Genomic DNA, 15,365 nt, shown 5'->3' with positions numbered 1-15,365 from the left:
GAGCTGGGGCAGGGAGCTGTTCCTCTGTGCGCCCCCCCCTTGTTATTGCGGGTAGCCCTCCCTGCGCGCCCCCCACCCAGCTCACCTCCACCTCCTCACCTGAGGGGGCTTTTAGGCTCCCCCAACCACTAGGCGCCCTAGGCGGCTGCCTAGTTTGCCTAAATGGTTGCACCGGCCCTGTCCATCACCACTGTATCTATGCACCAAAGCTTTGCTTCTTGTATCATTCAGAGGTGCCGCTGCCCTGACTGTCACAGGCACCGAGGGCCCTGCCTGCCATGCAGCTCTGCTGTGCAATGAGACCATGCAGGAATTGAAGAGGCCAGGCAGGAATCCAGCTCTTGAAGGGCTCTCCTCCACATGCTGCCATGCAGCAGGGGTGTGGGGACAGGGCATGTGCCAGCTGAGGAAGGGGCTCCACAACACCAGCACATGGTCCCCCAACCTTTCCTCCCAAATAGTTGGAGACCAGTTGCCATTGTGGGCTCCAGCTATCTGGGAGTCCCATCCCTAAGGCTGCAGCTTGGAGAAAGGATTCCTTCTCCCCTCTCTTTTCCTCCAGCTCATGCTGTGCAGTAGGACCAGGATCTGGGACGCGGTGATTTCTGTGCTAGAAAACGAAGAAGTTCCACTGCAATTTTTGTTTCTTAGTTTGCAGTTTTGTAGAGGCGGCCTTTGACATAGGCTAAATAAGCAGCCAACCAGGGCACACTGGGGAAGGAAATACTGGAAGAAAGCACTGGTACCACATCCCTCGCCAACACACTGGCCTTCAGCTCTCGCTGCTCCAGCGGCCAAGTTTCTGGTCACCTGCCCTGTCCCAGGTTTGGCCCAGCCACCTGCTGCAGCTGTGTATTGGATATTTCCCATAATCCTTTACTGCCCTTAGAAATGTTGCCGCAGCCAGCACAAAGGATTCTGGGGGCTGCTGCTATCAACTGAACAGAAATGGAGACAACTGAGGACAGGGCAGAGTGTGGGTTGCAGAGTAGGCTGGATGGGAAGGAAACAAAGACCGGATGATGCAGAGGGGTGCCAGATACTGGCCTCATAGGTCACTAATGCACAGACTTGAGGACACATTTTGATCATGTTTACATGGTTGTAAATCAGAAGTAACTCCAGTATTCCCCGTTTACACCTATGGGACTGATATCAGGATCCAGCCTGCAGACCTTGTCTGGACGATATATTTTAATGCAGAGAAGTCCTAATGTCCCAATAATACCCAGTCGCACCGCAGACCCCTCTGCTTCATTGGGCTAGCCTGCTTTTCTTCAGTGTGTCTAGCAAAACAAGCATCCTCTGAAAGGTTAAGTCCAGAAATTAATAATGAATTAAAATGTGTCACGGACATGGCTAATGATCTCTTTGTCTATGTAGCTCACACAAAAGGAGGTCATGACTCATCCGTTCTCATCCTGAACTGTAATCGGCTTAACTGTTAACTTTCAGCACTCAGGTCTTGTCTTGAGATGGGGATCCAGGCTGCGACTTCAGTTGTCTCTGCCAGAATTTTCCTGCCCTGGGTCCCAGCCAGGTGGGCTGTCCTCTTAGTATCAGTGAGTTCCTGCCACCGAGAATCAGCGTCACTGACACCCATCCCTTCCAAGGCTCTCTGTGCAGGGAAGGAAGGGGCTCATTCCATAGCACTAAAAAGGCTAATAACCTTGCGCAGCTGTGACAAGGCTTAGGATGACTGAGGAAAGTAATTTTGGAGAGGACTAGCAGGGCTTAACTTCAGTCTTAAGCTGCTGCCGGGATGCTGAGCCATTAACTAACCTGGCTTGGAGCCATGGCCATCTCTGCATCTATTGTTCTTTTCCCTTATCTGCCAAGACAAGGGTTAGCCCATCTTATCTGATACAGCAGATTTTTAAAGAGGCCCACCCAATAGCAGGCATGCTGGATGTAGAGCGTCCCCTCTACTTCCCCTCTCTCCACCCCTCTACTTCCCCTCCCCCCTGCCTTGCCCCTCCTGCCCCACTACAGCAAGGGGCCAGGAAGGACCTTTTCGTTTTGTCCAGGGTGTTGTGTCAGAAGAATGCAGAGCGTGCGACCTCGGAGCAAGCGAGGGAGGCACGCCTCACTGGGCGACATCATGTATTGTATCAGTCGGCTGCTTCCACTCTGCGGAAATAATGAGCAAACACTTTGCATGTACTCAGATTAGCGGAGCTCCCTGAGGATGACGGGTGAATGGTAGTAGTGCTAGTGACTGTGGCCTGCTGCCACACAGATCAGGAGGCGCTTGATGCCGTGCAGGATCAAGACCAGGTGTGTCTATATCAGATCATTTATTTAGCACACCTTTTATTTTCTTTGCCCAGTGAAATACCAAAGCTGACCTCCCCTCTACTCCCCACCTTAGGGTGTAGAGCGGTGGCATGTCACGACATCTCAAACTTGCTTCCACCCTGGCAGGTAGCAAGGCCGCTGAGGCTGATGTCTGGCTTCTCTGCTCGGCTGCATAATTGCTCCATATCAAATATCTCTGTGGTAGCAGAGTGGCAACTGCCGGGCAGTGCCAGGGGAAAAACTCAGGGCCGCAATCTATGCCATTGTGGGGAGCCTGCTTCACCTGGCCTCCGTCAATGGCCGTTGCTGCACAGACAGTGCTGTCATCACACACGTGCTTTGTCAAGTTGTCACTGAATCGTAGGAAAACAGAAAAGCCATTCTCCTTTTTCACCGCCGGCCGACTGGCTGCATATGACTCTGAGGACTGCTGCGTGTACCCCTGTGCAGGAAGGGGGATGGAAAAGGACCAAGGGAGGTTCCATTTAGTTGAGGTAGACATGGGGGGAGAGGCTGTCAGCATTCAAACCATGGTGTCCGAGCATCAGACAATAATTAATGGATTTTATCCTCACATCACCCCTCTGAAGTAGGAAAATATCACCCCCATTTTACAGAGGGGGAGCAGGGAGACGAAGAAACTTGGCCAAGATCAGGCATAAGAAGTTCTGAGTCGGGAATTGAAGTCAAGTCCCTGGAGACCATTCCACTTCCTTATCAACTAGGCCATCCATCCTGTCTGGTCATTCAGGCCCTGTCCATATGTGGGGAACAAACTGTTTCAGCTACAACCACGTCTGAACATGGCTGTTGCTATTTCATTATTTCTGTTGTGGTGTGACCTAAAAACAGCAGGCAAAGACCAGGACCCCACTGTGCTAGTCGCTGTACAGACGAGTAATCCCTACTCTAGGTGCCAGGATGTAACGGGTGGACAAAACTGATGAACTGTTGTAGGATGAGGTTACAATTAAATAAACAAACCAGCAGATGTCTTAGGCTGTCAGTTGCCTCACCAATGCCAGTGAGCTATGAGCTTCATGGCAAAGGTAAGTGTTTCAGAGGATAAGATAACGGCTCAATGAATGCAGCAATAACTGGACTCTGTTTAGTGTGGGCTGCGGGAGGGTATGGGAGAAGTTCTTATGGATAAGGCATAGGGCTAGGCACTGGGACATCAAGGTTCTCCCAGCTCAGCCACATATTTCCTATACAACCATGATCAAATCACTCAATCTGTCCAGGCTAGATTCATCCCTGGTGTAACTCTGTTGACTCGAACATTTAGCTGACGTGAAGTGTGTTAATCAAGCCTGCCAGTTGCTGTACTGTAACCGGGTCCCCCAAAACAGTAGGGTTTGCAGTGTAGACAGGGCCACAATCCGTATCAACAGTGGTCAGGGAAACTGCTAGTAGCCACTGGCCATAACCATGTTTTAATGCTTCTGTCACTAACACAACTTTGCTCTCCCAGGCCTTGTCTACAATAGTCTTTTTCACCCACCGTTGCGAACACTGGCATAGCTCCACCAGTGCTGTCAACAGTAGGAGCTCTAGTCTAGGTAAGACCACAGTGACATGGTGGTAAACACTAGTGGCTTCCAGTGCCTTGTCTACGCTAGAATTCCTGCCACCACTAGCACTGCTGTGGTAGGAAATTTTAGGAGAAAAGGACTAATCTTAGACATTGCCAAGGAGAATAAGGCATACAATGCAAAAGGGTCTCCTCACATTGCTTTGGGAGTGCTATGTACACCTCCTGTGGTGAACCTCAGTGGTAAATTTGGGTTTGACGCTCCTGTGAAGGATAGTTTGCAAGCATGCCTTTGTTTCCGCTCTTTTCTCCCAAGACCCTAAACCCGACGACACAATCTCACCCATAAACAATGAGAGGACCTAACAAGCAACTGTGTCACCACAGTTGATGTACTTCTTATTTGATCCCTCACATCTGATCTCCTGATGCTGCATTTTTTATTAATGTCATAAGCCTAGATAATGTGACAGTGTCAGAAATGTGCTTTTAAAGGTTACTCAATAAAAAAGTTCTGGAAACTATGATTATCAGAGCAGGATAAGAAAGCTGGGCATGGTGAGTCTGAAGTAAGGACAACCAATTGAAGGCATGTTATATGTCTTCAAATCAAAGAAGGGAAGGTGTAAAGAGGACAGGGACTAACTATTTTCATTAGTCCACAAGGAGAAAATCTTATGTAAAAGAGCTACTGCAATTAGAAGACTTTGCTTAAATTCTGGGGTGGAACAATCCCATAGGGAGGCTATGGAATTGATTTTCTGGTTTGACTTCACACCTATAGAACGGGATAGTTTGGCAGCAGTGATAGATACATCATCCCTACAATGCAACTGGATATAGTCAGAGACCCAGCAAGAGATCCTATCCACCCTTACTGATTCTGTAAATGTCCACTAAGAGTTCCTAAGCTCTGCTAGCCCCAGCGTAGTAATCATGAGCAGAGGTTGGTAGCAGAGTAGTGCCCACTGAAGACTGGATGTGACTCATCTGACTTCAGGTTTTGCTACTGAAAGTCAACCAGAGTCACTCAAAGGTTAGCAAAAGGGGCCCACTTTTATGTAAACAGAGAACCTTAGCCTTCAAACCAGCCGTTGCAGCACTGCATTTGTTTATTGTGTCCCCTTCTCATATACTTAACTTGTCATCTCTTTGGGAGACTTTTTTGTTGTGCGTTGTGTACGTTGCTTAGTACAATGGGGCTCTGATCCCTGCTCGGGGCCTCTAGGCACTACTGCAACACAAATAATAATTAATTTGTTTTTCTTTAAATGACTTCTTGATTTTGACTTCCAGTGCTACAGAGGCATGGTCTGGTGAGTGCTGACCACCCTCAACTCCCACTGACTCTCAGTCACTTCACGAAGTCAGCAGAAGTTGAGGGTGCTCAAAATCTTTTGGGAAGTGAATTATCTCATAGAACCAGGCCCTTTGAAGAAGGATTTTCATTACTGGTTCCAGATATGAGGCTCTTGTGTCATGGCCACCATTTTGGTTGACACACTGATGATTGAACCCGGAGCTTCCAGAGCTAAAAGCATGAACTGCTACAGCTAAGGAGTCAATGCTCCCTAGGTATCCCTAGAACGGACTCCTATTTAGGCACAGAGGAAGATCCGTGACACACACTCACCAAGTGGTGACACTTGCATTCTATTCCAGCCCCTCTCGACAGGACTGTCCCTTAGCGAGTCCCTGTGTGAGGTCATAAGAGATTTCACTGCTCGTGCTAGGGAGCATCAAGGGAGTATATCAAACCTAACCTCACGGATCACTTTCTTTCCTTCCTTCTAGCCAAAGCTTTTGGCCAAGGAGCTGCTCGACCTGGTGGCATCTCATTTCAACTTGAAGGAGAAAGAATACTTTGGAATTGCCTTCACAGATGAAACGTAAGTGCCACGATGGAAATACCGGGAAGCAACTCTTAGATCATGAGAAAATTAAATGTCATTTCCCCACACGCTACACAAGGGGTAGCACGAAGGTCTATTTACCACTTAAGCCTTTAGCATAAGGCCTACAGGGCTAGGGACTTATATGAGACTTAAGAGGTGCATAAGCCTCATACTGCACCGGGCAGGGGAAAGAATATCATTTACTGTGAATCAATCATTGTCTGCGACTCATGGAGACATTAACGATCCCGTCCTAGTCAAATGTTAAATGAGCTCTTGTCATTCGGCATTGGCAAACGGTCAGCTTAAGCAGTCTTGGATTTAAAATCCAGTTGCTTCTTCACAATCGTTATCAGTACAATGGAACTGTATAATTAACGCATTAACAGGATTATGCAGTCAGGCAGGTTTAACAGTAATGATAAATGATTTGAGGGACAGAGAAAAAATCCTTTGAAATCACAGTGTCCCAGTCATTTTAGGGCCTACATCAGTGTTTCGTAAAGAAGAAAAGGAGTGTGGGTGGAGGGGCAGATGAAGGGGTTGCAAACTTTAATATTAAACAGAGATGTTTTCATGAGTGTTTAAAATAAAGAAATACAGTGAAAACAGGTCTCTGGAGAGTTGAACTCCCCAAGCTATGATGAAACCCAAATACAACAGGCTTGTGAATGTCCCAGAGAATCAGAAAACAAAGTTGAAGATCACAGTGTTGTCCTCTCGGTGCTTTTTGTGAAGCCCAAGCTCCAGGAGTAATGTGGTGATATCAGAACCACAGCTTTCATTTTAAAGAAGGACGTTTCTGGCCCTTACAGTTTTAGAGGAAAGCTTGAAAACATGAGCTCTAGCAGCTCAAAAGCAAGAAGGCAAATAAATATTCATCAGTGGCTAGACAGCTAGTGTGCTGTGGCCACTCTTTAGCATGCTGACTGGTACTGTCTTAGCCCTGGTCTACACTGTGGGAGGGAATCGATCTAAGTTATGCAATTTCAGCGACGTGACTAACGTAGCTGACGTCGACGTACTTAGATCGACTTACCGTGGTGTCTTCACTGCGGTGAGTCGACTGGTGCTGATCCCCCGTCGATTCTGGAGTACAGGAGTTGACCAGAGAGGGTTAGCGGGTCGATTTATCGTGTCTAGACTAGACGCGATAAATCGATCCCCGCTGGATCGATCGCTGCCCACCGATCCGGCAGGTAGTGTAGACATACCCTTAGTGTGCTCCGTTTGGTAGCCACCTGTTGGTTCTTGTCTTATACTTAGATTGTAAGGTCCTCAGGGCAGGGTCTATCTTTTTGTTCTATGTTTGCACAGCACCTAGCACTGCAAGGCTCTGGTCTATGATTGGGCCCCTTAAGTTTTACCGCCATGCAAATAATAAATAATAAAAAGGACCCCCATATGAATTATTTTTAAAAAGTCATGATTTTTAAGCCAGTCTCATGGCTTTTGAACATTTGGGCTTGGGCATACTGCTATCACTAGTAAATGCAACTAGTCAACCCAATTTCACTTTCCTGGATGAACGGCAAGCAGAATAGGTGGTGCATGAAATGAGGTAGGAGTCCTATGGAAAGATAATGCAAATGCAGCAGAGGGCTATATTAAGGGGGTTTATAGTACACTATAGATCTGCCATTGTTATCCTGTCCCCATGCCCAAGTGGAGCCTCTGTGGAGTACAGGTCTGTAGTCTGCAAAGGAGCCATGATCCAGCAAAGCGCTAATTCACATGTGTAACTTCAAGCATGCGAGTAGCAATGGGATAATCATGCTCAAAGTTATACACGTGCTGGACTGGGGCCTGAATAAGGATCACCTATCTGTGAGCCCAGAATCCTGCCCTGCTGAGGCATTGATTTCACAGGTGGTGGAGATCTTCTCAGACTTCGGCAAGTTGACAGAGTTTGTGCTTAAAAGAAGAGAAGCAGGAGACAGTGTTCGCTTACTATTCACTCGGTGGTGTTCTGAGGGGCACTCAATCCCTTTACCTGAGCTGGTGAGCTATTCTGTGTGCATTGCCCCAGGGGGAAATAGAGTCAGAGAGGATCAGCTGCTGCTAGTATTCTCAGGATAAAGGTAGTGACACTATTTAAAAAGGGAAAACAGATGGCAAGACGGATAGAGATTGACAATGTTTAACCAGCCTCATAGGCACCGAGTGGGGACAGTGGGGTCACTGTCTGCACCCACTGTGATGTGGAGGTGGGATTTCCCTGGGAACATGGGCAGATATTAAAGAGGAGGTGGTGTGTCAACTAGATATACAGGCAGACATGTCAGACTCACCTGGGAAAACTAGGCTTAAAAAAAGTCCAGTGGGAGCAAAGATCTAGGTTACAGAAGGGGAAAGTGCAAGAGACTGACAAAGGTTGTCAAGTAAAGTGCTCAGAGCGTTGGGGAGCATCTGAGATGGAAACAATGCTGTCCGGGTGATCACTGATGTGCTTTGTCTAGACTTGGATTTCAAGGTGTGATGCTAGATCCTGGTTTCTAGCTCGATGGTACTAACACCTTCTAAAAAGCTAGTCAAGATAAAGCAGGGGTTCTCAAACTGGGGGTTGGGACCCCTCAGGGGATCGCAAGGTTATTACATGGGGGGGCTGCATGCTGTCAGCCTCCACCCAAACCCCGCTTTACCTCCAACATTTATAATGGTGTTAAATATATTAAGAAGTGTTTTTAATTTATACGGGAGGGTCGCACTCAGAGGCTTGCTGTGTGAAAGGGGTCCCCAGTACAAAAGTTTGAGAACCACTGAGATAAAGCAAGATGTACTGTAACAGGTGCTACACTGAGTTAAAGCCTGGGGGCTACCCGAGATCAAGCAAGCTAACACAATTTAGTGACATACCCTTAAATCCTGGCTTAGCCAAAGCCTAGTCTGCAGACCGTCACTGCTCCTCAGTGAGTGCTAACCATTTCAACAAGGCTTCTTGCCTACTGGGGAAATAAGCACTGTTCTTTTTAACTAGTGTATACATTGTTTTCACCCTCAGTATTAACAGACTTTTGCCGATCGGTCACACACCCAGTGAAATGGAATAATGATTTTCTTTGGCCAAATGCACCCAAAAAGGTAGTTGTGTCATTAAGGCACTGGGCTGTGACTTGGGAGATTTGGGTTTCATTCCTTGCTCTGCCACAGGCTTCCTGTGTGTGACTGTGGGCAAGTCACTTAATGTCCCCGTGCTTCAGTTCCTCCAGCTGCAAAATGGGGATCGTTTTTCTAAATTCCCTCCCCCACCCTCTATCTGTTTAGATTGTAATCTCTTAGGGGAAGAGACTGTCTCTCACTACACATTTGTGCAACATCTAGCACAGTGGGTCCCTGGTATTGGTCGGGGCTCCTGGGCAGCTACTGTAATAAAAACAGGAATCATTTAATTCTGAACATTTCTGCGACACCAATTCCAGGAGCTGTCCCTAGTTGTCCTCCCTGACATATAATTTCTGTGACTCCAGGAGTTCACTTCCTTGCATGGAGTTTATGCTTACGCTAGCTGAGGCAGAATAGATTCTAGTTCATAAATATCCTCTGAGGTTGGCTTAGCTGCAGTTTTAGAAAGGGAAAAAAGCAATGAAGTATTATAGCAATTCTTTAATTTAAGTGTATAAAGCTCTATGAGAGTAAGTTATTTAGAAAGGATTTGGCCTGGGAATATCATGACAACCTGAGAAGAAAATCAATAGGAACAATCTTTGCGCTGGTGACTTAATAGTTTCTTCTCATAATATAGGGTCATTACCACATTCAGCATGACTGAAATTAGATTGTCAGACTATTATGGGGAAAAGACGTACGCCTCAAATTTTAATGATCATTGAAATGCTTTACACTCAGCATTAGTCATTAGCTAAATATCAGCAAGGTCAAAACAATGGCATCTTTATGGCAGGTCAGACACCTGAGGCCAAATGCCAACCCTGATAATAAAGCCAGTGGAGTTACGGATTTGGCTGATTGGCTAAGAAGGACGGTCTTGTGCTGAAGGCACTGGATATAGGGGGAAATGGCTTTCTTTTTTTTTTAACTCCTGAGATTGTGATTCTCCACTAACCTTCCTTCCTTTGACATCAACATTTCCAAAATTAAATTAAAGTAAAATCATCTTTGCAATGACCAAAATTCAGCTTCTCTCGAGGAACGTTTGAGTCTTAGAGCTGGGTGCAGGTCCGCCAAGCTGCCTGTTCTGCATCAGGGGTTGTTCAGCCCCTGCAAAACCCCAGATTATTCCCCACTGCATGCTGGTCCCCATTTCCTATTGCAGGCCCTGATCCCAAGCCCACTGAAGTCATCGGGTTTTGAAGCAGGCCCCTAACCTCTTACCAGAGTGGGTCCAGCTGAGCAAGGAGAGCCTCCTCAGCCACATTCACAGAATAAAAATGTGTAATGGAACCCTCAAATATCAGGGCATAAACTAACCACTGGTTGCCTGGATCAGTGGTTCTCAACCTGTGCCCAATTAGCACACAGCTGAGGGCCAGCTGTGTGCTTAAAAAAAAAATCTGGGTCCTTGCTGCCCGACCCCATGCACAGCAAGGTCCAGGGTCTGGATCCCAACTGCCCAATCCCACATTTGGCAGGGTCTGGGGTCCCAGATGGCAGGATCTGGGGTCCCGGATGCCTGGCCTCGCTCTGTGGAGGGGCCATTGGGCAGGGGGGCTGGTAGGGTGACCAGACAGCAAATGTGAAAAATTGAGATGGGGTGGTGGGGTAATAGGAGCCTATGTAAGAAAAAGACCCAAAAATCGGGACTGTCCCTATAAAATTGGGACATCTGGTCACCCTAGGCACTGGGCATAGGGGATTGTGGGGGGTTTTAGCAGGGGGTACTGTGGTTCTCAACCAGCAGCCCACATAACACATTGTGGGCTACATATATGGCCCACAGTGATAAATAGGTTGAGAACAACTGGCCTGGATGAAGAAGAAATTTCCTCTGAAGTATCTGGTATCGACCACTATCAGGGCTAGGATTACTATTTGTATTTCAGTAGTGCTAGAGACTGTGCCAGGCACTGTACAAAGACATAGTGCAAATTGTCCCTGCCTCAAAGAGCTTGAAATCTAATTAGACAAGACAGATCAAAGATGGGAGAGGAAACGCAGGCACAGAGAGATAAAGCGACTTGATGAAGGTTACACAGTGAATCAGCAGCCAAGCCTGGAAGAGGGCCTAAGTCTCTTGATGCCTAGTTCAGCGGCCCAGCCAATGAACCATGCAGCCTCTCTGAAATGGCCTACTAGTCTGAGCCATTACGGCAGTTTCTATGTTACGGACTGTACTGTTGTGCTGACTCTGCACTGTGTATCCCGAGCAGTTGCCTGGACCCTCCGTGCCCCTTCCATGAGTTTTCCATCAAAGACAAGGCTATAGCCCTAACTCTGGGAAATCGTGGGCTTAATTTTAATAGGGTTCTGCTGTAGTAGTTGATTCCAATTGTAATAATAATAATCTGTAGGATTTCTATAGTGCAATCAGGACTTAATCCTGCCCTGCTGGAATGAATGGAAGTTTGACTTGGAAGGTAGGTGGGTCAGGCTAGTGATCCACAGATGTCAAAGTGCTTTTTGCACACTAATAAATGTAGATCCGCTTGCTGTAAAACTGGACACTAGCCAGTACATCTGTATAACTGTGACCCCACCTTGAGGCAAAGTGTTCATTGACATGCTGCTTTCCATGGAAAACCCTGGTGGGAGAAAATGGAAACTACTCCATGCAATTGGAAGTGCCCAGCCCACACGCCAAAATCTATACTCAGTCCATAAAATAAATGTGCTCCATTTCTGTTTGCTAAATGCAATTACATATTTGTTATTGACACAGCAATTTAACTCCAGCACCTCTATTTGTTATTGGATCAACAATTTAACTCCAGTGCCTCCATAGACAACAACAAAAAATGATCTAGGTTTCACTGAAGGGATGAACTAAGTAGTAATATACAAGCCCCTCTGTGGCAGGGGAGAGCCTGTGCAGTTTGGACTATTACTGGTGATTCCACTGATGTAAATTCTTAAGTGCAAAAACCAATGCAGATAATAAAGACAAAAGCTGGCATGTGCTTCTTAATAAATTGTATTGTCTCCATGCTGGAGCATATCAAGGGGTTCTTTGTGCAAGCTGCCTAGTGGGTACCTAAAAAACATCAAGACTACTAGATATCTAGGCCAGATTCTGCTGCCCTCATGTCGAATAGCATCTTTCTCCGTGAGTACAACAACGAGACGGCTTGTGCAGTAAAGGGCTGTGCGGCATATTATCAGAATCTGGCCCCTAGGTAGCAAGTAGCAGATTCTGACACCTGCTACGGGGCAGTCCTTGCAAAACATTTTTAAGTGGTAACTGTGGATATCATTTCCCCTGTGAAAGGAGCAACAGAGTTTTCTTTGCAGTCGGGTACAATGGAGATGAGCATGTTAAAAATTGCTCAGTGCACTAGCTTTGTGGCTGGTTCTCCTGCCTTCGGGGGAACTTTACCTCTTCTTCTTGCCACCTCTTTGCTACTCATGCAATATCGGCAGCAATGCACAGGAAATATTAAATATGTATATTCTTTTGCACTGATTAACCCAGTTCCTTAAGTTAAAATGCAGACAGAATGATTCTTTCCAAAAGAAGCAATCACCTAAAGTGAATGGCTGTTCTCTGCCCTCAGGACTTTCCACTGTGGTTGGGGATCATTGCACATGTAAGACAAACTTGGATCTTCCCCTTGAATAAACCCATAGGACTTGCACAGCAAATCCTTCATCAGCACATTGACTTCAATGGGAGATTGGGTCCTGGTGTGTAATGCCAACCCTGCAACCAACTTAGTAACACAGAGGCAACAGGAGAGGCTGTGGACAGAATGGTAGCCTTAGGGTTGCTCTTGAATCACAGAATATCAGGGTTGGAAGGGACCTCAGGAGGTCATCTAGTCCAACCCCTCGCTCAAAGCAGGACCAGTCCCCAGACAGATTTTTGTCCCATATCCCAAGTGGTCCCTTTAAGGACTGAACTCATAACCCTGGTTTAGCAGGTCAATGCTCAAACCACAACAGTGTTTTGTACATGGTCCCTGGTTTGCTGAACGCTTGCTTGTTAACAGTTGTCTAAGTAGTAATATATACGCTTGTCTAATTTCAACCTCCTCATATAATGTGGCTTCTGAATTCCAGTCTAAGTTTTAGCATCACTGGGTTCATGTTCCACTTAAGGGATACCGTAGATAAAAGGAACAGAGAATTGGGAGGAGGGGGGAAATATGCATAAAAAAAATAAATATAGTCCAAGGTGTTCAGAAGTGACTCATGATTTTGGGTGCCTCAGGCTTTGCGTGCCTAACTTGAGACACCTTAAAGGGACCTGATTTTTCAGAAAGTGCTGACTCCTGCCCTCTGAAAATCAGGCCTCTTTAAGGGCTCTTGAGCTGGGCCCACAAAATTACTAGTCACTTTTGAAAATCTCAGCCATAGTGTTTACACTGTGTATAAGGCACTCATGCTAGTCAGGGGCTGGGTAGGTGTTTCAATTCCTAACACCCCGCACAAGCTTCCATTCGCTGGGGAGGGGAAACATTATTTAAAAATTGAACAAACTTTGAAAAAAAACACAGGCTGAAATCACAGGCAGAGAAAACTTTGGGAACTTGAACTGGGTTTGCAGGTCTGAGAGGGAAAGTTCAGAAAGGTGAACCTCACAGAATTCAGAGACTGTCCCTAGTTGAGACAGGCAGAGAGAACAATGGTAGAACTCCAGGGAAATTGGCACAAAAAGACTGTATTGCTTTAATTCCTCATGGATCGTAACTACCCATTTCTGGACTTTGAAGAGGTGAAATCATTGACCCAAATGACCTCCATGGCTCCTCTTTCATTGCTATAGTCTACAGCAGTGATTTTCTATATTTCATGCCGAGGAAGGTTAATGCAGTGGACTTCACTAGGAGTTAAGTGCCTAACCTCCTTAGGTGCTTTGTAAATCCAACTGGGTGCTGATCTGTATCTTTGGGTGCCTAAATACTTTTATAAATCTGGCCCTCTGTGTCTGCTGCTCCGATCTGTAAAATTCAAATAGTATTGTGAAGAATAATTAGTACTGAGAGACACTGTGGTTCAGTGGCCTGAGCAGTGGCCTGGGATTCAGGAGACCTGGGCTCTGTTCCTAGTTCTGTTGATGACTTGGTGTGTGATCTTGGACAAGCCACTGCATCTCTCTTTAGATTGTAAGTTCTTCAGGGCAGGGACGCTTTCTCACCACAAGTGAAATCCTAGCCCCACTGAAATCAATAGCAAGATTCCTGCAGTTGAAATCATTGATTTCATTGGGGCCAGCATTTCGTCTTGTGTTTGTGCAGTGCCTAGCTCGGTGAGGCCTTGCTCTCATTTGGGTGGCACTGTCCTATAAATAACAATTTTTCTATAACACTGTACTTTTACATGGCACTTCACAATGTGTAGAACGTGATAAAGAACAGTACTCCAGCCCAGGAAAGCTCATTACATAAAGGCACAAATGGATAAATTAGAGGAGAAAACAATAGAGGCAGGTACCATCCGTACAAAAGCAAGCAGCATGTGGTAATTGGAGCTAGGATGCTCCATAGAACAGCTGTGTTTTTCAGGAGCTCTTTGAAGGAGGAAAAAGAAGAGCTTGGCAGGCGTTATTGAGAGGCTATTCCAAGCGAACGGGGTGGCAAATAAAATGTCTGAGACTTTGTAAGGCTGGGTTTAGCCGTGAGTGAAATATTACTGGCATTGTGCAGGCTCCTAGCAGTAAGGATTTTTAATGGAAATCCTGACAGGCTTTTAATTATGGCGCCACACCAGGGGCACTGTAATAAAAGGTGAAGTTCTTATCTTTTGGGTCACTTGTGCTCTTGTTCCGTGCTACCAGCTTTCACCCTGACAGATTAACTTTATGTGTTAAATATTTAGACTGAAATGTTGCCAAGATGATATCACCTCTTTTCTCTGAACATTTCATGTGGGTTCCTCAAATATTGTACAATATAGCCTAAGGCAAATAGCAGCATGCATTACAGTTTGTGTGTGTGTATGTGTTTTAACACCTCAGCCCTTATTACAGTGAGTAATAAGCAGTCTCTTCTTGCTAATGTAACTAACTAAGTACCTCTTTTCTTCTCTTGTCAGGGGACATTTAAACTGGCTTCAGCTGGACCGTAGAGTGCTAGAACATGACTTCCCCAAAAAGTCAGGACCAGTTGTTTTGTACTTCTGTGTCAGGTAAGTGTGTGATTGCCAGCAGGCCCCATGACACACAATTAAAATGACACATTTCCTAGAGGTCAACAAAGTGAGTCTTTCTGTTCTTGTTTTGCTTTTCATAAGGCTCCACAAAGATGTATGTAAAAATAACAGTAATAGTTTACTGAGGCACTTTTTGATCTGGATGTCATTCTTCTTTTGTTCACACCAGTGTCAATTAGGAGTAACCCCCTTGTAGTCAGTGGAGTTACACAGAGGGAAATCCAGTGTGAGGGGAAATCAGGCCTTATATCTTTTGTATGTTAAGGGCAAGTTAGTCTACACTACAAAATTAAGTCAACCTAAGTTACGCCACCATACAGCCCCTGCAGTAATTAAATAGGTTTTATACGTCCACTCTACACTCCTTGTGTCAG

At 46.0% G+C, this 15,365-nt stretch overlaps 1 protein-coding gene across 3 annotated transcripts in view; it reads left to right on the top strand.

Moving 5' to 3' along the window:
- The window catches only part of FRMD4A (FERM domain containing 4A), a 553,835-nt gene that overhangs the window by 406,993 nt on the left and 131,477 nt on the right, over nt 1–15,365 (top strand). For all 3 annotated transcript variants that reach the window (XM_075064299.1, XM_075064302.1, XM_075064306.1), the window contains 2 exons: nt 5,627–5,721; nt 14,875–14,967. In XM_075064299.1, coding sequence (XP_074920400.1) covers nt 5,627–5,721; nt 14,875–14,967 — 188 coding nt within the window. The remainder of the gene's footprint in view (nt 1–5,626; nt 5,722–14,874; nt 14,968–15,365) is intronic.

This window comes from Chelonoidis abingdonii, chromosome 1 (genome assembly GCF_003597395.2).
Source record: "Chelonoidis abingdonii isolate Lonesome George chromosome 1, CheloAbing_2.0, whole genome shotgun sequence".
NCBI classification, from domain to species: domain Eukaryota; kingdom Metazoa; phylum Chordata; order Testudines; family Testudinidae; genus Chelonoidis; species Chelonoidis abingdonii.
The sequence above is the reverse complement of the archived record's forward strand: the minus strand, read 5'-3'. Positions and strand labels throughout refer to the sequence as shown.